Source organism: Oncorhynchus clarkii, chromosome 8 (assembly GCF_045791955.1).
Source record: "Oncorhynchus clarkii lewisi isolate Uvic-CL-2024 chromosome 8, UVic_Ocla_1.0, whole genome shotgun sequence".
Classification (NCBI taxonomy): Eukaryota; Metazoa; Chordata; class Actinopteri; order Salmoniformes; family Salmonidae; genus Oncorhynchus; species Oncorhynchus clarkii.
Window position 1 is genome coordinate 38,672,391 of NC_092154.1, and position 25,227 is coordinate 38,697,617.

Genomic DNA, 25,227 nt, shown 5'->3' on the forward strand with positions numbered 1-25,227 from the left:
CACTTTCAACTGAGAATGATTTTCAGTCCAGGATTAGGCTTATTCTGGGCTTGTACAATCTATTACATTTTATGCAGGCTAAAAGCAGTGGATCAGAATGGAGTCTGTCATCAGTTAGTCTGTGAGCTGTTGTTGTTTACCATCTCATAACATACTGACCATAATAAGTAGAGAGCCCTGCAAGATCTGGCCAGGCACAGTCGAGACCAGTGGAACCTGATCAGGACCTGGGTCCAAATACTTTTTGAAAAATGTTCAAACACTTTGAGCATTTTCCTTAGCCTGGCTGGAGTTGGCATGCTAAAGGCTGGTTTACAGTTGGTCTCTCGACATGTCTGTAGACAGTTGTCGCAATAACATCATGAACATCCTACTGTTGCCCGAAATCAAACTTGTCGTTGTCGTTATGAGAAAGTGTGAACACAAAAACGACAGGCTGTATGACATCAGCTACCTGGTGGTCCAAAATAGCATAACTGGAGTATTTTATCACCAGTAAACCCATCTGTTTAAAAATGTATTTGCTACAGTGCATTCGGAAAGTATTCAGACCTCTTGACCTTTTCCACATTTTGTTACGTTACAGCCTTATTCTAAAATGTATGAAATCTTTTTTCCCCTTATCAATCTACACACAATACCCCCTAATGTAAAAGCAAACAGGTTTTTAGACATTTTTGCAAATGTATAAAAATAAAGAAATATTACATTTACATAAGTACCCTTTACTCAGTACTTTGTTGAAGCACCTTAGGCAGCGATTACAACCCCTATTCTTCTTGGATATGACGCTACAAGCTTGTAGTAGTGGAAAAAGTACTCAATTGTCATACTTGAGTAAAAGTAAATACACCTTAGTAGAAAATGACTCAAGTAAAAGTGAAAGTCACCCAGTAAAATACTACTTGAGTAAAAGTCGTTTTTAATATACTTAAGTATCAAAAGTAAATGTAATCGCTAAAATATACTTAAGTATCAAAAGTAAAAGTATAATTCATTTCAAATTCCTTATGTTAAGCAAACCAGGTGGCACGATTTTCTGGTTTTTAATTTATGGATAGCCAGGGGCACAATCCAACACTCAGACGCTTTACAAATAAACATTTGTGTTTAGTGAGTCTGACAGATCAGGAGGCAGTAGAGATGACCAGGGATGTTCTCTTGAGAAGTATGTGAATTAGACAATTTTCTGGTCCTGCTTAGCATTCAAAACATAACGAGTACTTTTGGGTATCAGGGAAAATGTATGGAGTAAAAACAACATAATGTTCTTTAGGAATGTAGTGAAGTAAAAGTAAAAGTTGTAAAAAAATAATTAATAATAAAGTAAACTACAGATAATCAAAAAACAACTTAAGTAGTACTTTAAAGTATTCTCACTTAAGTACTTTACACCACTGCAAGCTTGGCACACCTGTATTTGGGGAGTTTCTCCCATTCTTCTCTGCAGATCCTCTCAAGCTCTGTCAGGTTAGATGGGGAGTGTCGCTGCAGAGCTATTTTCAGGTATCTTCAGAGATGTTCGATAGGGTTGAAGTCCAGCCTCTGGCTGGGCCACTCAAGGACATTCAGAGACTTGTCCCGAAGCCACTCCTGCTTTGTCTTGGCTGTGTGCTTAGGGTCGTTGTCCTGTTGGAAGTTGAACCTTCACCCCAGTCTGAGGTTCTGAGCACTCTGGAGCAGGTTTTCATCAAAGATCTCTTTGTATTTTGCTCCGTTCATCTTTTCCTGGATCATAGCCAGTCTCCCAGTCCCTGCCGCTAAAAAACATCTCCCCAACAGGATCCTAACACCAGCATGCTTCACCGTAGAGATGGTGCCAGGTTTTCTCCAGACATTGTGCTTGGCATTCAAGCCAAAGAGATCAATCTTGTTTTCATCAAACCAGATAATCTTGTTTCTCATGGTCTGAGTCTTTAGGTGCCTTTTGGCAAACTCAAACCAGGCTTTCGTGTGCCTTTTACTGAGGAGTGGCTTCCAGCTGGCCACTCTACCATAAAGGCCTGATTGGTGGAGTGCTGCAGAGATGGTTGTCCTTCACTGAAGAACTCTGGAGCTCTGTCAGAGTGACTATCGGGTTATTGGCCACCTCCCTGACCAAGGCCTTCTTCCCCGATTGTTCAGTTTGGCCAGGCGGCAAGCTCTAGGAAGAGTGTTGGTGGTTCCAAACTTCTTCCATTTAAGAATGATGGAGGCCACTGTGTTTTTGTGGACCTTCAATGCTGCAGACATTTTTTGGTACCCTTCTCCAGATCTGTGCCTCGACACAATCCCGTCTCTGATTTCTACAGACAATTCCTTCAACCTCATGGCTTGGTTTTTGCTCTAACATGCACTGTCAACTGTGGGACCTTATATAGACAGGTGTGTGCCTTTCCAAATCATGTCCAATCAGTTGAAGAAACGGGATGCATCTGAGCTCAATTTCGAGTCTCATAGCAAAGGGTCTGAATACCTATGTAAATAAGGTATTTCTGTTTTTGTTTTTTTATAAATTTGCTAAATATTTAAAAAACAGTTTTTTGCTTTGTCATTATGGGGCAGTGTGTGTCGATTGATTTATTTGATTGCATCCATTTTAGAATAAGGCTGTAACAAAATGTGTCAAGTGGTCTGAAAACTTTCCAAACGCACTATATATGTCAATCTAGCAAGCCAGGTAACTAAAATCAACTTTCTAAACAATGTTTTGGTTTAGTTTTAGCTTGTTAGCTAGCTATCTATCCAGCTTCTTAAATTTAGCAAATGTTTATTCATTATTGTAGGAAAATAAATTCACAACGAGATCATTATTTACAAGTTAATGGCAAGCTAATTACAGAAAATATTGTGCGATGACTGTGACAAAATAAAAGCATGGCATTCTACCTGGGAATTTTAGAACTTGTGCACTCATTGCAGTCTCAGTCAGGTAACCATGGCAACGGACCCAGCAACAGGGTCACAGTTGAACTTTTTTCATCTGCCTGCAGCAAGGAAAATGACAGTCGTAGCGACAGTCTACAGACATTCCACAGGAGTATAAATTAAATGTTGCTTTGAACAGTGAGACTTCTAATTGTCTCCATACATGTCGATAGACAAAGTATAAACCAGCCTGAAGATGGGCAGGGTTTGCAGTTTTGGGACTATTCTTTTGGTGCCATGTATTATTTGTATTATTTTTAATAGTATTTGAATCCAGATCTGATGGGAACCACATCAGGGCCAGCCACATCAGGGCCAGCCACATCTGGGCCAGCCACACCCTAACCCATTCCCTGAGCTAAGCAGTTAGTCTCACTACACAATTATAGTTACCACAAGACACACAATTAACACACACTTGTTAGCAATTTGTGTTATTCTTCTATAACACAGACCGTCAAAGCAAATCAGGGGGAGAAAAATATATTTATTCAAAGAGAACAAATCAATAGTTGTTATGCTGGAAAGTAGATGGCAGATGGTCATTCTTCCCTGGCCTCAATGTTTCTCCTCTGAACAAAGAGACAGGATGTAGTTTATACCCAAGCCTAGCCTGTGGTTGTTCAATTAGAATTCCTTGCAGTAAAATTGGGCCAATGGCCAAGTATTCAGTTTCAGGCTCAACGTATAGACAATTCAGACCAATGAGAACTTGCCACATCACATGTAGGTATGAGTCCCAGACTGGAATTCCACCCGTGTCCCTGACCCATTAATCTTCAGTTCCCCATGACAAATAAACTATTTCCATTGATCATTCATTCGCCAGTACAGAAAAACAACTATCTTCCATTGATCGTTAATTCCCTCTTGACCTTTAGTCCTCTGTGTTGTGTATTTATCTTTGAATATTCTTACACGTCCAAACACACTTTTATGGCTTAGACCTAAGTGTTCCGTAGGGATTAACACAGTACGGACACAAAGCCCACATTCAGACACATACATAGTATTAGGCTCTTATAGGGGTTATTGTAACAAACATACACTCAAAGGCAGACAGCCATAAGTCTTGTGTTTTCCAACGGAATTCTCCTTTTTTGCAAGTTTAAGGGAATAACCATCCCCAGTTGTTTTGAGTTTACTACAAGGCAATTGAGATGACTAAGAACAAATAACGGAGGAAATACTTCCTTTTTAACCCAAAACAGTGCACCATTTTTTTTCCACCGTCAACTTGAAACTTTGTGCTGGAGCTAGAAAGACAAGTGAGTGTTGCTGCATGTTTATATGTGTGTGTATATTTGTGTGTGTGTGTGTTATGTGTGTGTGTGTGTGTGTGTGTGTGTGTGTACAGTGGTTTCTGGTCATGCTATAGCCTGTCTCACTTCTCCTACAGAGGAATCCTCGGGACTGGAAACGGACTCTATGGGTATGGTTGCCATGTTGTCTGATGCTTTAGCCATTGAGGAAGGTACCTGGCTGAGTAATGGCTACGTACCGACGGCCGTAGGGCTGGGCCTGCCTGCCTGCATTGTTTCTTTCAATGTTTATCTATCAGTTCATCTGTTTGTTGACTGTTTCCTCTATTTGATGTTTCCTTGCCTGTGGTCTTTTCTATGGTCGGTTGTGTGTTTGTTTGGGTTGGGTTTGGGTTCCTTCCATCATCGGCTGTGTTTCTGATGTTTTATCTGGCCAACTCAACTCAACCGCTACAGTGTCTGTGAACTGCATTACTAACCCGGAGAGAATGCGCTGGCATGCTCTACTGTACTGTTCTGCTCTGTGATGTTGCTGCATGTGATGATGACTTGTGTGATGATTTACACTACATAACCAAAAGTATGTGGACACCTGCTCGTCGAACATCTCAATCAAAAATCAGCAAAGATTGACACCACTCCAGCCGACGCTTGGCATTGTGGATGGTGATCTTAGGCTTGTGTGTTGCTGCTCGGCCATGGAAACCCATCTCATGAAGTTCCCAACGAACACAAATTTGAAGGCGTGTCCACATACTTTTGTATATAGTATATAAAGTGTATCATGTCATGTTATGGTATACTGGTAATGCATGGTCATTCATGGTTTCAGTGAATGGAGGAACTGTGATTACGTTATGTTTGGTAAGCATACGCCATGATGTTATAGTTTGATTAGTGCCATGAGAAAACTATTGCTCGTATATGCACTACTCGACAAATTGCATCTCAATATATTCAGTGTTTCCCTGCAAGGCTGTGTGTGAGGCACATGATGGTGTCATGCAGAGGTCCGTTGGCACGCCACAGGCCAGAACGCCTGGTGCTGCTGGAAGTAACTCATTGATTTGAATGACTTCACTGACTTAATCCTTACACATTTGTTAGGCTCAGAACCATGAACATTACAGTAATCTACTGCGAAACGGGCATGATGTTCAAAAGCCGGTGCCTCAGGAATGGAAAAATATTGGCAGCAAAACATTACACATGAAGAACTTGCCTTTTAAAAGGAAAAAAACATCAAGGTCATTTCCAATGATATCACACTCATTTCAAGAGCTATTGCATGCTTATTACATGCCCATTACAAAGGTCTAGTGCTACATACAAAATGTCACACAGACTAAATTCAGTGGTATTTGGATTTAGTTTGTGTCCCTTTTTTTCCTAGATGAGTTGTTGTGGCAGACCACGCTGCCCCCCACCACCACCACGACAGACCACCCCACTCCTGAACCAGACACCAGGCCCTTCAACAATAGCCCCTCCAATGAGTTCGACCTCACCGGGAAGAAACGCTTCACAGGTAGGCTACGGTATGGAGAAAAGTGATAACAGTAGTATGCGCAATGTGTGGGAGCATGCTTGCTTGCATGTATGTGTACCTGATTGGGTGAATGCACGTAAGTGTGTTTGAGCTGTTTGTGTTTGAGTTTGACAGACTATCTATCTCTCACCTTACGTTGATGAAACATACCACTTGCGGTTATTTCAGCATCACTGTCTAAGAGCTTAACCTTGTCCTCTGTGGATTTAGACTTTACTGCTGAGAACTTAACCCTGTCATCACACCCCATTACCCTTATCTATATGATGGATCTCAGTTTAAAGAGAGCTTAACGTCTTCTGTCATACAGTAGTGAGTGATTTAAAAAAATAATAATAATAATGGGGGGGGGGAGCTTCTGTGAAGTCCCTTTAAATGCCAAAGAGAAAGGCCGTTTTTTTTTCGTAACATAAATAATGTTCATCCAGGCATCCAGCTGAAACACCTGCATGCGTTTGTGTTTGATTGAGTGAGCGTGCTCGCATTTTAAGTGTGTGTGTGTGTGTGTGTGTGTGTGTGTGTGTGTGTGTGTGTGTGTGTGTGCGCGCGCTTGTGTGCAACACGTGTGTCTCAGCCTTATAAATAATTATAGTCCTATTTGGTGTGTGTTCAGTTTTCTTTCACGGAGGAGAAAGGAACTCTGGCTCTCTATATCTTGGCTCGTTCAGTCGCACATCATAAATACATTCACAGTTCTTGACTAGCGCCTATATTTACATGATTACCCCTGGGCCAAGGAAAATCCCTTTAGGTGAGGGAGTGCCATCTTTGCATTGGTCTGGCAGAACCATCAGAGTTGTATCTTCTTTCAGCTAACAGACGATATCCTGAAATGACCTCTAATGTTGTTTCACCCCTCCGGGACCCTCTCTTGCAGAGATTAACAGTCAATCATGGTCCTGGAAAGCTGTCTGCATTGTTTGCTGGGTTTTGTTCCAGCCCAATACTAACACAGCTGATTGAACTAATCCAGGTCCCTGGTCTAGATTTAAGAGCATGATTAATGTTAGTGCTGGGCTGGAACAAAGACACACTAGGGTTGCTAAACTTGCATCTGCAAGGAGGAACCCCCTTCTCTGGTCATGGTGTACATAATACATGGGACTGGGTCTGTATGTAAAGTGTCACTATGACAGATTAGAGATTTGGAGACAACGGAGTTAGTTGAGAATGTTGTTGGTAGAACTAATGGTCGCACTGTAGGCCTTTGTACTTCCCAACGCCACTCGCATTGTAAGGGCCAGGGTCTTGACAGTTCAGGGTCCACATGACATGGGCGACAGTGGCAAAGTTGGATTGGCTTTGCATAGCCTAACACTGGGGCTAGTTAGGGAACATCAATACATTTCACAATGTAAATGAGACAATATGTTCATGTTGCACACCTTTTAGTTGTCTCATGAAATGCTTTCAATATTTTTATATGCATTTCTACAAGTTATAGTTGGTTTAAGGTTTTTAGGGCATTGACATTAAAAAATATTTTCCCATGTACATTGTGTAATTTACTGATGGTCCCTGAGCATTACGATCAGGTCGCATGCAGCTGTGCACCATTTTAATGATTACTTGGGTACTGCCAGCTGTGGGCATGTGGGCAGGATTGAAATAAACCCAACCCAAAGAAAGCTATTGCGGTACCTTTCATTCCGTGACATGCCATTTTTTCCTAAATATCTCGCAAATCTGTTTTGGACGAGACTGACTGTATGACCAAAATTACCCTATTTGCACTTTGTAGTCAATTTTGAAACTAGAATAAATGTTTCTGACTCATATCAATGCTACGTAGGCTGTTTCCAAAAGGAGAAGTTGCTTACTACATTCAGTTGCTCTTGAAGCGTCCTGCTGTCTCTTTACCATTCTAAAGTGCTTGCTTTGGCCTCGTCTGTCTCCTCCTCTGTCTGCTTTATCCACATCCACTCCTATCGCTGGAAAAACAGACTGAAACCCCCCCCCACACTGAACAGGAATAAAACCAACATCTCTGATTCCCCATCACCCTCTCTCTCTCTCCTTCCCTCCCTCTCTGTGTTTGTTGGGCTCCTAATGATGATGTGTACATTCTTGCTGAGCCGTCAGGGAGCGCCACTCACATCTCCCATGTGAATGTGTTGGCGTGGCATAGTCGGACAGTACCCTAACCGACGGGTCTCAGTAACTGCAGTGTTAACTGGTATTTTTCAATATGAGGACCTGAGTTCGAAATGTGTCAGTGACATTGGACAGCCTTCCAAGCAAGGCTTACCGGTTAGACCGGCGGATCCGGCCTGCGAGCCCAAACAAACGTTTAACATAGATAGAAATTATGTAGAATAGGTCCATTATAACATTTTCAAATAACTGCCCTTATTCTGGCCCGCAAATTGCTTTTGACGAACAAATCGGTCTGCAAAGAAATCTGTGGAACCCTCTGCTTAATTTTGCAATCCCGATGTGGCCCTCGAGACGGAATTATTGCCCACTCCTGAGTTGGGCAGTACCACCAATTGGAACAGAATTGGTTCCAATTGTTTGGCTGGTGCACCATGCTTGAAACACCAGAGCCATGTGTACTGAATATGGTGTATTCTTATGTGTTGACAGCATTGGATGAAAGTCTCCTTAATTACCATATTATTACAATGTTATTACAACATTGGCCCCTGAACCAGGTCATCTAATCCAGCTAAACTATCCTGTGAGCCGAGGCCGGCGGACGCACAGCAAACACATCTGAAGCTCATTACATCTGTTATAGAAATCCTAAGACAGAATGAAATAGAGTAAGAATAACAGTGAAATAATGAAAAAATATGAAACCCGCTGATATCAGCAGTGAGAGGAGAGGTCCCAGACGGCCAAACAAGGAGACCTACTCTCTCATATTTACGAGTTTAATATATCAGATCCAACACAGCAGCCAGCTTTCTGACACGTCCACCATTCCTCTATCTGGAGTGGGTTTGACCATGCTAACTCAATTGACCAATCGTGTCAGTCAACTGTACTGGCGCCAGACAAAGGGTATTGGGTTCCTCTTTACAGGCCGACACATGTTATCTGAAGACTCGTATAGAGCGTATGATCTAAGTCAATGGAGTGTTACAAAAGGGAAGAAAAGTATAAAGTTATCCTTTCCCTTATGTTCGATTTGGCCTACACCGTTTATGTTCCGGGTCAATTTCATAAATATATGATTTTAACCTCTCAAAACGTATTTTCCAGTAGCTGAGAATGTCCTCTTTCGTATGTTTTCCCCCCTGAGTTGATAGACCCAACTGTAAAAAATGTTAAGTCAAATGTTTGAATACTGTACCAAATTCGTAAATCCATCAAATTACTACATACATTTTTATGACATTTATGAAATGTTTTGCTAGAATTCAGATCACTGTCCCTCGGCCTCTGAACGTCACAGGGAAAACAAATGTATATCCTTGTGATCATCATGGATAGATCTTTACTGCACAGAATACCAATTGTCTCTAGAACAAAGGTAAAGGTCAAATTGTCTTGAAGGGGTTGTGTTGATTAGTATTGATCAGCCTCTCAGCAACATAGTTGAAATTATACATAAACTTATATCTAGAGTATGTGATATAAGATATAGGTCTACAGTATGTGAAATCAGCTTGTTTCTAGGACAAACCGTTCAAAGGTTATAATAGACCAAGGTCAAGATCAAATTGCAGGGGTCAGATTGCAGGTCAAATTGAACCAGAACATTATGGATGTCGCTACCAGGTCAACTTTTTTAGTTTTCTTTTAAATGACATGTTTTACAAGTTTGAGACCCATACTTAGGAAAGTAGATGAAGGGTCATGGTGGAAAATTACATGAAATAGTATTTTAGTGATTCCAAACTGTTCCGGAACATAAAGGAAAGGGTTAAGAGCACTACATCTACTTCCTCAGAATGTAGTAGATCAAAAGATAGATATAGAAACTCTATAGAAGACACAATATCTCAAAAGTAAGATACCATGTGGAAACAGACACATGTATACATCTAGAAAAGCACATACACAGACAGACACATACATCAGTGTCCAGAAATGTAGCTGTAAGGACATTATTAGATGTAGTTGAAACGTTCTCAAATCTATTGTATTCTTAAAAAAAGGAGAGTAGAAACCTTGTAGCCCTGTTGGACAGTGTCTGTTGGCTACAGTTGCCTGTCCCGAGTCGTGTGGTGGAGTGGGACTGAGTCCAGCCAAATTCCCATTCCCATCCCAATCATACTGAGAATTCTGGGAGTTCTGGAAGTGTTCACAGCTGTGTATGGATCCAACTGGCACTACAGTAGCTCCCACGGACACAAAGAACAACAAAAATACAGACAGAAAATCACCCAATGGGGAAGAAGGATGGGACCAGGGGTCTCACACGACCTGTTATGCTACACAAGATCACCCACTCTGACTTCTCCTGAACTCCTGACAGAGGGAACCATAGTAGACTCAGTTATAAACGGAATATATTGTAATATGAGACTTTATTGCCCACCAGCAGATGTTAAAACATTGCCATCTTGTATTAAAACCTCTATGCAGTCTTTTTAATTAAATAATTTTAAATCATCACTGTGTGTTGAATAAATCATAAAAATAACTCAAAATTAAATTATTTTCCTGAGTGTCCTTTTGCTCAGTCTGATCGTGTGTGGGCGTGTCGATGCAAATTTGAAGGCGGTATATTTATATACACAACCCTTATTGGCGAATAGGGTCATTTAGAATCTAGAGCCTACCCCGCCTACACCTTCAAAGTAGTAGGATACATAAGCAAATAAAAGATGACTGGTCATTGGTCAGAATGATCACATCAGAATGTGATGTCATGATCTGGGCCAAAAACTCCATCCCACCTGAACAGATTGGGCATGATCATAATTTTCACAATTTCAACCTCATAGTGTGGAAATGTCTTTTTTTTAAACATGTATCTAGCTGCACTGCCTCTTCAACATAATAATTTTAGTGTTCAGTAAAAATGTAGACTGAAGAAAACATTGTGCTCTCCCAAGGGGTTTCTTGGTTGGTGTGTAAACCCAGCAAAGATTGTACACAATTGATCAACCATCTTGCTGCTTTCCCATCCCTCCCTGCCATCCCTCTCTCCAGCTCCGTATGTGAACTTCATCCAGAAGGATCCGGGCGCTCCGTGCTCGCTGACGGAGGCTCTGGAATACCTACAGGTGGACGTCCTGGAAAACCTGCTCAAGAAAGACAGCCTGGCTACTAATCAGAAACAGCCGCCCAAAAACAAGCCCCACAACATCACGGTGGTCGCCATGGAAGGCTGTCACTCATTCGTCATCCTGGACTGGGCCATCCCACTGAAGGATGACATGGTGTCAGGTGAGTGGACCACAATGTCACGCAGGGTGACTAGCAAGCTTGGCCACATAGTGGGGTGTACTGTAGATACAATGTGAGAGGTGTGAAGAGTATTCTGTCAGTGCTTCAAGCAGTTAGTGTGCACTTATGCTGCAATTATTCTGATCTTTTTTCACTAATTAGTCTTTTGACAAATCAGATCAGCTCTTAAAAAGATCTGATGTGAAAATATCTGATGTGATTGATCAAAAGACATATTAGTGGAAAATATATCAGAAATGGGATGCCTCTGTAAACGTAGCCTATGTATGACTTCAACTTTTCTATCCTGACCCATTTGTTATGCTTTTCAAAGGATCATAGCAGGTCAGCAGACATAATCTAACTATCACGTTTAAGGTAAGACACAGGTGCAGACAGTATCGAAATAACAAAGTTTATTATTCGAACAGGGGCAGGCAAAAGAATAGGTCAAGAGCAGGCAGAGGTCAGTAATCTAGATTGGTGGGGCAAAGGTACAGGATGGCAGGCAGGCTCAGGGTCAGGGCAGGCAGCATGGTCAACAACGGGGAAACTAGGAAACAGGAACACTCGTGAGACCAGAGCAGAGGGAAAACCACTGGTATGATAGACGAAACAAAACAAGCTGGCCACAGACAAACAGAGAACACAGGTATAAATACACAGGGGATAATGGGGAAGCTGGGCGACACCTGGAGGGGGGGGGGTGGAGACAATCACAAAGACAGGTGAAACAGATCAGGGTGTGACACTAACTAGTCAGCTGCTCGTTAGATTTTAGGGAATCACCCAACCCCCAATGTTTTAGATGTCAGTAACTGAGTTTTGAGTACTGTAAAACTATATTTGATAGATTGAGGGATCCAGTGTGTAGTGAGTGTGACTCGTGAACAGTGCTTCAGTCAGAGACATGGGTTCAGTCATCCAGAGAGAAGCTGTTGCCTTTGGCTGGCCAACAGAAGCTCCTAGTCCTGGAGTGGGCTGGGCCATTCTCTGATGTCTAAACCACATAGTATCGCAGACCCGCACCACTTTCTCTCTCTTTCCCACTATTTCGATCTCTCTCTCATTTCAATATACAGTATTTAACGTCTTTGCTAAAATGGATTCAGTGCCTTGCATTTCCTCAAATGCATGTACTGTTTGTTATGCCTGACAATATTCCAGAAAGGCATGGCTATGACATCTGTCTACATGGTGGCCAAAGGGGTTCCTAATTCGCCTTCCTAAATTACTCTTTACATATTGATCAATGGAGAATTTTTTTGGGGTCACCAAGCCAAAACTTTGCCAGTGATATAAGTAATTTAAATTGTGATGGTGAGTATAAAAAAAAAATCTGTTGGATGTCACCTAATTTTAACATTCTGTCATAAAGAGCACAAGTTCAACTTTATAAAAAACACATTTTCCCCTCTTAAAAAATGTAATAAAAAGTGTGACTAGTACGTGCCTTTAGTATCACGGGCGCTAGGCTGTAAAAATGTTAACAAATTATACATTGTACAATGCTCCACAATATGTCAACGTGTAGGTCTAGGCTTTGTCCTTCCAATGAGTGGTAATTATATGGCTCTACAGTGTATGGTTAGCGGTGTTATGGTGCGTTCATAACCAAGTGGGAAATGGGAATTTACCACATCTGGGAAAAATGACACATATATTTTTGGTGAAGGAGGAGTAAGGGCCTGTAACGGAGGAGTGAGCGAGGGAAGACAATGATGCCGGTCGACCTCCATCTCGAGCCAAATTGGGGGTGGGAATATCTCTCTGCTCTGCAACCAGTACTGAATGATCCTAATGTTAGCGGCCCAATAATAGAATCTGAAATCCGGTAGAGCTAGACCGCCGTCTGGTTTGGGCCTCTGCAAAAGCTGTTTTTGTATCCTGGGGTGCTTTTTGTCCCATATAAAGGGCAGTATTAGGCCATCGATCTTTTTGAAAAATGTATTGGGAAGAAAAATCTGAAGGCACTGATAGAGATATAAGAATTTAGGGAGAGTATTCCTTTTAATATAATTAATTATTGCGACTAAGGAGAGGTGTAGCAAAGACCAGCGTTCCAAATCGTCCTTAGTACAGGTTGAAAGAGGAGCAAAGTTGGCATGAAAAAGGTTTTCAAATCGGATTGTGACATGTACCCCGAGATAAATATATCTACTGTGAGCAATTTTAAATAGCAAGTTATGTAAAGGGGAATTTTATGCGGCCATATTAAGCTGCATCAATTCGCTTTTACTGAGATTCAGTTTTTACCCTGATAAGTGACCGAAGGATGCGAAAGTGGCAAGGGCAGCAGGATCAGAGACAGAAAGGTTGGATATGTATAATAATAAATCCTCTGCATATAGAGACAGTTTTTGTTTGTGTCCGTATCTGACTATACCTTTGATGAGGGGGTTGGAGCGAAGTGCTATTGCAAGTGGTTCTATAGCGAGGGCAAACAGTAAGGGCAACCCTGGCGTGTCGATCGTTAAAAAGGGAAGCAATCTGATTGAGTGTTATTAGTCCTGACAGAGGCTTGACGGGATGAGTACAGAAGTCATATCCAAGTCATGGATTTGGAGCCAAAGACAAATTTATTTAGAGCGTAAAAAAAGGTATTTCCATTCCACCCGGTCAAACGCTTTCTCCGCATCCAGGGATATAATGGCTTCAGAGGTATTGGCGACAGAAGGATTATATATAATATTAAATCATTGGTGAAGATTGAAGAATGAGTGTCTATTTTTAATAAATTCGAAGAGATATTTGATGGGAGGACTGTTTCCAGACGCGTTGCCAGAAGTTTGGCTAGAATTTTATAGTCAAAATTTAGCAGGTTAATTGTACGGTATGATACACAGTCAAGAGGGTCTTAGTTTTTTTAAGAATAAGACAAATGGTTGCCTGAGTGAGAATCTGTGGGAGAGCACCATTTACAAATGCTTCATTTATCATTTCAATTAGAATATGGGCTATTTTGGAGATAAACTTGTTATAAAACTCTGCTGAGTAGCCATCAGGCCCTGAGCTTCTCCCAGATTAAAGGGATTTGACAGCATTAGACAATTCTTCAACTTCTTGCCTTACTCTGAAATGAGGAATGGAACACCTGACCCAAACATGCTCTAATTTTTTTACCAAATCCCGTCTGACCGAAGGCACAGCAAGTGAGTGGAATGTATCCGCATTACTTTCAGAAGTATATAGAGACTGGTAAAATCTCTTGAACTCATCATTGATCCCCCTAGAGTCTAATGATATCACAGACGATGTACGAATTTTAGGAATCTGAAATGATGATGATAGTTGACGTAACTTGTGAGCTAATAATTTACTGGCTTTATCTCCTTGTTCATAGTAAGTGCACCTAGACTTGATAAGTAGTTCAGTAACTTGGTCTGGAAATAATGTGTCAAATTCTGCTTGCAAAGTTAAACGTTCCAAATAAATAGCAGGAGAATGTGAAACGGCATAAATGTAATCTAATTAGGCAATACAGTGTGTTAACATAGATAGCCTATCCTTTTTCAGTTTGTTCTCAAGTGTGGTGCAGGAAATAATTTCACCTCTGATATAAGCTTTCAAGGTTTCCCAAAGAGTAGACGCAGAGATGTTTGGGGTCCTATTTGTGACCATGAAAGTCGATTTGACTCAAAACAAAATTGACAAAGTGTTCATTACCGAGCAGTTGAGTATTGAGCCGCCAAGGCGTTCACTCGCAGATTGTCAACAGTTTGAAAGACTGCTTCCATAGTAACAGGGGCGTGATTTGAAAAAAATCACCATTGTCCCAATTAGGAGCATAAATATTAACAAAAAGTATGTTCGTATTGAGCAGCCTACCACTGACAATTATGTATCTACCATGGGGATCTGCGATCACATTAGAACGGTATCAATCTGTGAAGTAAAATAGATCGATCGTGAAGACATCACAACTATGAAATAACACATATGGAATCAAGTAGTAACCAAGTAGTAACCAAAAAAGTGTTAAACAAATCAAAATATACTTGATATTTGAAATACTTAAAAGTAGCCACACTTTGCCTTGATGACAGCTTTACACACTATTGGCATTCTCTCAACCAGCTTCATGAGGTAGTCACCTGGAATGCTTTTCCAACAGTCTTGCAGGAGTACCCACATATGCTGAGTACTTACTTGGTTGCTTTTCCTTCACTCTGCGGTCCAACTCATCCCAAACCATCTCAATTGGGTTGAGGTCAGGTGATTGTGGAGGCCAGGTCATCTGATGCAGCACTCCATCACTCTCCTTCTTAGTCAAATAGCCCTTACACAGCCAGGATGTGTGTTTTGGGTCAGTGTTCTGTTGAAAAACAAATGATAGTCCCACTAAGCGCAAACCAGATGGGATGGCATATCACTGCAGAATGCTGTGGTAGCCATGATGGTTAAGCGTACCTTGAATTCTAAATAAATTACTGACAGTGTCACCAGCAGAGCACCCGTAACACCATCACACCTACAAAAACTTCACGGTGCAAAACTTCATGGTGGGAACCACACACGCGGAGATCATCCATTCACCTACTCCGCGTCTCACAAAGACATAGCGGTTGGAACCAAAAATCTAACATTTGGATTCATCAGACAGATTTCCACCGGTCTAATGTCCATTGCTTGTGTTTCTTGGGCCAAGCAAGTCTCTTATTATTATATTATTATTGGTGTCCTTTAGTAGTGGTGTCTTTGCAGCAATTCAAACATGAAGGCCTGATTCACACAGTCTCCTCTGAACAGTTGATGTTGAGATGTGTCTGTTACTTGAACTCTGGTGCTGTAATTTCTTATCCTAACTCTAGGTCTTCCTTTCCTGTGGCGGTCCTCATGAGAGCCAGGTTCATCATAGCGCTTGATAGCTTTTGTGGCTGCACTTGAAGAAACTTTAAAAGTTCTTGACATTGACTTGCCTTCATGTCTTAAAGTAATGATGGACTGTCATTTCTCTGTGCTTATTTGAGCTATTCTTGCCATAATATGGACTTGGTCTTTAACCAAATAGGGCTATCTTCTGTATACCACCCCTACCTTGTCACAATACAACTAATTGGCTTAAACGCATTAAGATGGAAATAAATTCCACAAATGTACTTTTAACAAGGCACACCTGTTAATTGATATGCATTCCAAGTGACTACCTCATGAAGCTGGTTGAGAGAATGTCAAGAGTGTGCAAAGCTGTCATCAAGGCAAAGGGTGGCTACTTTGAAGAATCTAAAATATAAAATGCATTTTTTGGTTACTACATGATTCCATAAATGTTATTTCATAGTGTTGATGTCTTCACTGTTATTCTACAATGTAGAAAATAGTAAAAATAAAGAAAAACACAACAAAGTCTTTCTAAACATTTTTACTAAATAATTTGATAAATACATGTGAAAATGTATCTGAAAATATATTCTAAAATACATTTTCAATGTACTTCAGATTGTATTTTGAAATACGTTAAATACATTTCCCGATGCATTTAATATATATTGTGATATACATTTTACATACATTTATATATACCTTGTAAACACATTTTGTAATATATTACAATATTGAAATATTTCACGTTTTCTAATTTTTATTCCCTTATGGGCTGCGTTGTCAGAAAGATGAGCAAAGTAAAGAGGGAAGAAAGAGAGGGAGAGAGAGGCAGCAGGGTTGAGAGAGAATGAAAGAGTGAGGAGAGAAGGATAAGTGAGTGACAGGCTGCAACAGTGCTTCTGTTTTCACACTTCTGATTACAAAATATAGTCATAGAGAAAAAATGAAAGAGAGGGAGAGAAAGAGGGATCAACACAATCAGAGAGCAAGAGTGGTGCCTGTGGTAGTGGTTCCCTCCTCCTCCTCCCCTCCACCTTGAGCCAGCTGTGTTGGCCAGGCTCCAGAAAAAATATGAACACATAGGAGCTAGATGTGGCAGGGAGCACCGCCCTTGTAGAGTTTCCACTGGCTGAGTGGCATGATCTGAGCATTCCATGACCTCAGTACTCGCGTACTGGCCTGGGGCTTTATGGAAGTTTACCCTTCTGTGTGTGAGAGGAGGCAAAACAAGAGGTGAGAAACAGAGAAACAGATTGTCTCTGTATGTGTAGTGGTTAGCAGATCCACAATGTGACTTACTGTGGCTGTCTCTAGTTTAAAACCACTGATACCTCAAATTAGTTGGGATCGTTCTTCTGCCTCCAATCACTCTCCTGTCAAATTAAATATTTCCTCTCTAACATCAGACCACCCTTACCTTGGGCTACACATCAAAACCAACATGGACACATTCGATTTCTCCTTCTCAAACTTTAAAATGGATCAATGTTTGATCCCTCAATGTTTGATCCCTCTAACCTCTGGTGACATTTGGCCCCTGACCCACGCCTTGTGTGTGACCCCTGCAGGCTACATGGTCCACAGTGCCTCATACGATGACGTCCTTAACAACAGGTGGTCCTCCAGTGCATCCAGCGGCTCACATCTGGCTGTTGAAAACCTCAAACCTAACTCCAGGTGAGAATATGCTCTCTGTGTGTGTGAGAGTGTTTATGGCGTCTTTCACAATGGGCTGCTTATACAAACAAAGGATTTGCGAGATGTTACGGCTCATATATTCTTTACCCATGAGTGTGCGTCTGGGGAGGTGTTTGCCTGCGTGTTTGCGTCTGTGTGTAAGTATTTATAACTATAAATCAAATCAAAATGTATTCATCACATGCGCAGAATGCAGCTTGCGCAGACTTTACAGTGAATTGCTCGCTTATGAAACTTTCCCAGCGATGCAGCGTTTAAAAATAATAATACGACATAAAATAGTAACTAACATGAAATGAATCAAATAAAATAGACAAGAATGAAGCTACAGTATATACAGGGAGTACCAGTACAGGATCAATGTGCAGAGATACAAGGTACTTGAGGTAGATATGTACATGAAGGCAAGGTAATGTGACTAGGCATCCGGATAGATACAGTAATAATTAGAGTAAAATAAAGAACAGAGTAGCAGCAGCATATGATGAGTGTAAAAGTGTGTGTGAGGGTGTGCATGTGTGTATGTATTTGTGTTTGTATCGTGCCGGTATGCGTATATGTCAGCAGAGGGTCCTCAAAGGAAGAAAGGGAGGTCCATCCTCCTTAGTGGATTTCAGAAAAAAAAACTTTTCAGATAATACTACACTAAATATATTCACATCACCAAATAATTGGTTAAAACACACTGCTTTGCTATGAAGGTCTACAGTAATGTCGTGACGTGACTATCATTAATGTGATGATGGCTATTTTATCAAATCAATTAACTATGTTTAATTATTAAATGAATCAAGTAACAATTAACTCATTAGTAACTTGGGGTACAACGGAAAAAGTTTGTTTAATGAGTTACCGTTTCCCGAATTACCTCAAAAATATATCAGAATATATCGTTATCATATTAGTCATCCATGAATTATTATTATCTCATATCAGTCTCGTTCTGAACGTCGTTGACTTCAAATCTGCATGAACCCCAGTCTAAATGCCGATTCAGCGATACACAAATTGGCTTAATTATTTATTTACTAACTAACTAAATAATCACACAGAAGGACATAATCACACACAAAGGATAGATTATACGTTGATTACTAACATAATACAATGGGAAGTCCTTAGTGGACTAACCCGATATGGCGGCTTGGTACACAATGAAAAGGGAGGGGCGTGTAAAGGAGAGGGAGAGACTGTAAGGATTGGAGGGAGGGAGGGAGTGTCGTAAGTGGGATATAAATATCTGGATGGGACAAATGTTGGTTTGTCTGATTACAGCTGTACAGAATCTCTGGGAAGAATTAAAGTTGGTTAAAGCTTCTCTAGTGTCCGCAAGTTATTTACTCTGAAAAATAAGAACCTAACAATAGTAATATGAATACTTGGCACATGAACGACCGCTCATTCGAAAATAATTGCAATGTATATATGTGCGTGTGTATATCTTTGTCATCTCTCTGTTGAAATCGCCCGTTCCGTCTGTGGAGAGTAGTTTGATAGAAGTTTGTCAACCAGAGACTCCTTTGTGGTTGTAGCTTCTAGGTCTAACAGTGTCTGTTAGAACGGTTCCTCCAGAGGTGTACCACACGGTGTTCAGAGAGGCTTGTTAGAATAGATCTTTTAGAGGTTTCTATGGTGGTGAAAGGAAACTGTGCTTTGTCTTCGGTCAAGTTTCCTAGGCTAACAGTACTTAAACAGCTGCAGACTGAATGTTCCTGTGTAGTCTTCATCTTCTTCACTCAAGAGTTTCAGAGGGTCTTACCATTTTTTGGACTTGTAGTTTTTAATCCATTTCATAAAGTGTGGACCAAATCCTCACGTTCTCTGGTCTCAATGGTTGATTATTCAAGGTACAGCTAGGATCACTTACCACACCGGCAGCGACCCGGCATTTTTCGGTCTGTGGTCAATTTCATTAGTAGTCCTTTTATGCACTCTGGAAAAATGGGGCATTCCATCCTGTTGACATAATGTCTGTGCTCACATGGACGTGGTTACTGACTGGGTAAAACTTTCAATGACAAATTTTATCTCATTTCGAAGGCTAAAATCATCTTGCTATCTTTTCACAAATAGTTTCATATTTAATCATATAAGTTTAACCACATTTAGATGTAAACCTGACCCCTTGAATGCGTACACTTTCAGAGATACAGTTATTTAGTTAAACCATCCTTAAAGATATCACAAAACAACAACTGATTTGACATGATTATTGATTGGAGCCCCAACAACCATTTCCCACATTATTTATTTTAGAAATATTGTTTCAATATCCCATCTTTTGATGTTAAAATACTGCAACGCTTCTCTCTGTTGTAACACTCAGACATTCCACTCTCAAGAGAGAGAGGAGGGCTCTCTTTGATCCTCACCTTGGAGGGAAAGTCTTGACAGTAGCCTCAACTAGCTTCCGTCTTCCTCGGGGTACATTGACTTCAATACAAAACCTAGGAAGCTCAGGGTTCTCACCCCCTTCCATAGATTTACACAGTAATTATGACAACTTCCGGAGGACGTCCTCCAACCTCTTAGAGCTCTTGCAGCATGAACTGATATGTTGTCCACCCAATCAAAGGATCAGAGAATGAATGTAGTAATCAAAGCATAAGTTACAGCTAGGTAGCACTGCAGTGCATAAAATGTGTAATAGAAATAAGGCCATGCTCATAAAAAAAATTATTGTCCTTAAACAACACGATCACCATTGGCGTTTGTATTGTGTGTGTGTGTGTGTGTGTGTGTGTGTGTGTGTGTTTGTAGTGTTTCTGAATGTGTGAGGGTTTTGTGTGGGAGTGACAATGTAGTGTGTGTGTATATGGTCTGTACAGTTGGAAGTCGGAAGTTTACATGCACTGGTTGGAGTCACACTCATTATTCAACCACTCCACAAATTTCTTGTTAACAAACTATAGTTTTGGCAAGTCGGTCAGGACATCTACTTTGTGCATGACACAAGCAATTTTTCCAATAATTGTTTACAGACAGATTATTTCACTTATAATTCACAATTCCAGTGGTTCACAAGTTTACATACACTAAGTTGACTGTGCCTTTAAACAGATTGGAAAATTCCAGAAAATGATATCATGGCTTTAGAAGCTTCTCATAGGCTAATTGACATAATTTGAGTCAATTGAAGGTGTACCTGTGGATGTATTTCAAGGCCTACCTTCAAACTCAGTGCCTCTTTGCTTGACAGCATGGGAAAATCAGAAGAAATCAGTCAAGACCTCAGAAAAAAAAGGTAGACCTCCACAAGTCTGGTTCATCCTTGGAGCAATTTCCAAACGCCTGAAGGTACCACGTTCATCTGTACAAACAATAATACACAAGTATAAACACCATGGGACCATGCAGCCATCATACCATTCAGGAAGGAGACGCGTTCTGTCTCCTAGAGTTGAACGTACTTTGGTGCGAAAAGTGCAAATCAATCCCAGAACAACAAGCCTTGTGAAGATGCTAGGGGAAACAGGTACAAAAGTATCTATATCCACAGTAAAACGAGTCCTACATCGACATAACCTGAAAGGCCACTCAGCAGGGAAGAAAATCCAAAGCCACCATAAAAAAGCCAGACTACAGTTTGCAACTGCACATGGGGACAAGGATCATACTTTTTGGAGAAATGTCCTCTGGTCTGATGAAACAAAAATAGAACTGTTTGGCCATAATGACCATCGTTATATTTGGAGGAAAAAGGGGGAAGCTTGCAAGCCGAAGAACACCATCCCAACTGTGGCAGCATCATGTTGCTAGGGTGCTTTGCTGCAGGAGGGACTGGTGCACTTCACAGACTAGATGGCATCATGAGGAGGAAAATTGTGTTGATATATATATATTTTTTGAATATTTTATTTTTGCATTTTCCAATTAAGAACATTCAAAACAAAAGTGAAAAGATATTAGACAACGATAGGACAAAGTGACAGTAACAGACGAGCGTAACAAAAAAAGAATTATAATTATATATACAAACATACAATAAGAAAAAAATAATAACGAGACATTGGATTACCTGCGACACTAGGTATTTTGTTTTTGTTAGCAAGGTGAATTATATCAAAGAACCTTCTGAGATTATTGGAGGACAATCTATTAATTATGAAGCCAGTCTGATCTGGGTTGACCAACAGGGGAAGACATGACTCCAGTCTCTTAGATAGCATCTTGGTGACCAGTTTACAATCTGTGTTAAGGAGAGAGATTGGTCTATAGGAGGCTTTTTTAAGTACCTCCATAAGGTAGGGGACCAACAGCTCCCTAAATTCTTTATAGAACTCTCGAGGGAAGCCATCCTCCCCAGGAGATTTATTAGAAGGTAAGGATTTAATGGCCTCCAACAATTCAGGAACTGAGAAGTGTTCACTCAGGCGCTCGCTGTCTTCCCCTGACAGGCATGGGAGGTTGAGAGAGGAGAGAAAGGAGTCGATCTCTGATAGATCATCGCTTGATTGGGAAGTGTAGAGGTCTTCATTATTTCTTAAAAGTATTATTAATTTCAGTAGGGTCGAAATATATCTCATTAGTAAGAGTGTCTATGGCATTAATTGTCCTCTTACTTTCCTCTGCTTTCAGTTGCCATGCCAATACTTTGTGAGCTTTCTCTCCAAGCTCGTAATAACGCGGTTTGGATTTAGTGATGGCCCTCTCAGCTTGATATGTGTTCAGAATAATATATTTAAGTTTTTATTTATTTATTTATTATTATATATTTATTTATTTTTTATTTACCAAAAGCCTGTATAGATCTTTAGTCGGGCCTCTTTGGTAGGTTTTCTCTAGCTCTGAGATTTCAGATTCAAGGGCACTCAGTTCCGCACCGTATTTTCTCTTCAGCCCTTTAGTATAGGAAATAATCTGTCCCCTCAGATAGACCTTCAATGTGTCCCAAAGAATGAAGCTGTCAGGAGCGGAGGGTTTGTTTGTCAAAGTAAAAATATTGATCTGCTCTTTGATGAATGCACAAAATTCAGCTTTAGGAGTGTAGAATTTAGTCTCCATCTATATGCTCCATTTACCTTGGTAGAAATGGAGATTGATAATACCAGAGGAGAATGGTCACTAAGCAATCTGGGGAGATACTCGACATCTAACACTCTATGAAACAGTTGTGTCGAAAGTAAAAAGTTATCTATGCGTGTGTGTGCCTTGTGTGGGTGTGAATAAAAAGAGTAGTCCCTATCCTGTGGGTGCAACTGTCTCCAGATGTCTAGTAAATTGAGATCTTTCATGAATGATATGGTGAGCTTGCCGGCTTTGGTAAGATGTGAGGGTTTATCAGAAGACCTATCAAGAACTGTATCTAAGCAAAAATGTAAATATCCTCCAACCAGTAGCCATCCTGGTGGTGCTTGAGCGACCTGAAGGAAGACATTCTGAATAAACCTATGGTCATCGAAGTTAGGAGCATAAATATTCAATAGGATCCAAGACTCTGAAAACATATGCCCCTGCACCAAAACAAACCTTCCAGAGGGATCAGAGATGGTGTTGTTAGAGCAGAAGGGGATGTTTCTACTTATCAAAATTGCAGTTCTTCTTGCTTTGGAGTTAAAAGAGGATGCAAAAACTTGTCCTACCCATTCCGTCTTCAATTTCTTGTGTTCACTGGCTGTAAGATGTGTTTATTGTAAAAACACAATGTCAGCCTTTCATTTCTTAAGGTATGTATAGACTCTTTTCCTTTTAAATCGGGCTGTTAAGGCCTTTTACGTTGAATGTGACATATTTTAGTGGATTAAGCATAGGTTAGGTTTCAAATATGTAACTGAATGGAAATCTATCATATGCAGATAATTATGTGTCATATGCAGACCTATGTGTCTCTTTAGGAAGGAAACAATAAACATAGAAAAAAGGAAAAAAATAATAATAAAAATCCCACCCACCCCGATTGTCAGACTAAAACAACAATCAAACATTAATTTTTTTATTTTACTAGGCAAGTCAGTTAAGAACAAATTCTTATTTTCAATGACGGCCTAGGAACAGTGGGTTAACTGCCTGTTCAGGTGCAGAATGACATTTGAATGACAGAATGACATTTGTACCTTGTCAGCTCAGGGGTTTGAACTTGCAACCTTCTGGTTACTACTCCAACACTCTAACCACTAGGCTACCCTACCGCCCCAAAATGAATACCCTTGTAGAGATACGTTGCTGCTTTCCATCTTGCTCTAACTAGCTAAACCTTGGCGTAAACTAAAACCTGCGAGCTCTCTAAGTTGAAAACAAATGTTGTGAATAGATATTTATGGCTGAATATTTACTGCCCACGGTAAGGGCTGCTTGAGTCTCTTTTCGAAAGATTAACATAAATGAGGGGGAAAGCAGTGGGCCTAAGCCCACTTATTGCTTCGCCCAGTGGATATGGACTAAACCAAAATATACTCTCATGTAAATGTAATAGAACTCACCCCGGAAAGATACGGTTAGTTGAAAATGTACAAATCAATTATAGTGACCGGGAGATACCAGCAGTTCAGTCCGGATAAGAGAAAACAAACTAACTGCATTTTATCCCCCAGTGAGACCGTCCTGGCTCAGACGTTGCTCAGTTCTTTGAAAAAAGTGTGGACTTCTCCCGGTGTGTTGAAGAGATGGCTTCGGCCTTTGTACTGAACTTTCATCCGCGCAGGTGGATGAGATAGCCGGTCATGTTCTTCTCCTTCAGTGCTTTGGCGGCAGGTCTGAACTGCTTGCGACGTCTGGCGAGATCCGCGCTCATATCTGGGAAAAGGCTGACCCTCTTTCCATCGATGGTGATGTCCCCTTTGGCTCTTGCGAGTTGCAGTATCTTCTCTCTGTCTTGGAAACGGAGGAACCTGATCAGGACGGCTCGTGGGGGCTCATCTGGCCGGGGTTTCGCCGCTGATGTTCTGTGGGCGCGTTCGATTTCCAGCAGCTTGGTGAAGTTGATTATGCCTAGGACCTCCGGGATCCATTGAGTGAAGAAACGGATCGGGTCACGGCCCTCGCTGTCCTCTTTCAATCCCACCACACGGATATTACTACGTCTACTCTGGTTCTCCATCTGATCTACCTTGTTTTTGAGGTAGGCATTGTCCTTTTGCAGTTGTATCAAGACCTGGTCATGTCGAGCGATGGTATGATGTGATAATGCACAATTCTGCCTCAGTCGTTCACAAAAGGAGATCATTCATGGAGGATTTCAGGTCGTCAATGGAAGAATGGAGTTCAGCCGATTTCTTATAAATTTTCATAGAAAGACCTCTGTTACAATCCTGAATTTCCCGGAGGAGAGTAGCCAGCATGTCGGCAGGCTCGCAAGAGACTGCTGAGAGCAACAGTCTGGAACTGTTGTCTGAGTTATGAGGGCTAATGCTAATCTTGCTAGCTGTAGCGTTATCGTTATCTTGGGAATCAACAACGTTTTGGTCGTCCTTCTTGCCTCTCGGTCGGAGGTCCATGGCTCTTTGGGAAGGTAAGTACTTGACAATTTATCAGCCGATGTTACAATAATGTTTCAACGTTGTTATTTAGGTAAAAATAGAATAACTTTGAAGAGCTCGGTTTGTCAACATCTGCACAGCTCCGCGGCATCACGTGCTCCTGTGTTGATATATTAAAGCAACATCTCAAGACATCAGTCAGGAAGTTAAAGCTTGGTCGCAAATGGGT

The 25,227-nt window shown here is 40.9% G+C and overlaps 1 protein-coding gene across 1 annotated transcript in view; it reads left to right on the top strand.

Moving 5' to 3' along the window:
• LOC139415370 (fibronectin type III domain-containing protein 1-like) overlaps positions 1 to 25,227 on the top strand; it is a 79,690-nt gene that overhangs the window by 40,661 nt on the left and 13,802 nt on the right. The window contains exons 14-17 of the mRNA XM_071163471.1: positions 4,307 to 4,339; positions 5,563 to 5,697; positions 10,825 to 11,061; positions 17,454 to 17,562. Coding sequence (XP_071019572.1) covers positions 4,307 to 4,339; positions 5,563 to 5,697; positions 10,825 to 11,061; positions 17,454 to 17,562 — 514 coding nt within the window. The remainder of the gene's footprint in view (positions 1 to 4,306; positions 4,340 to 5,562; positions 5,698 to 10,824; positions 11,062 to 17,453; positions 17,563 to 25,227) is intronic.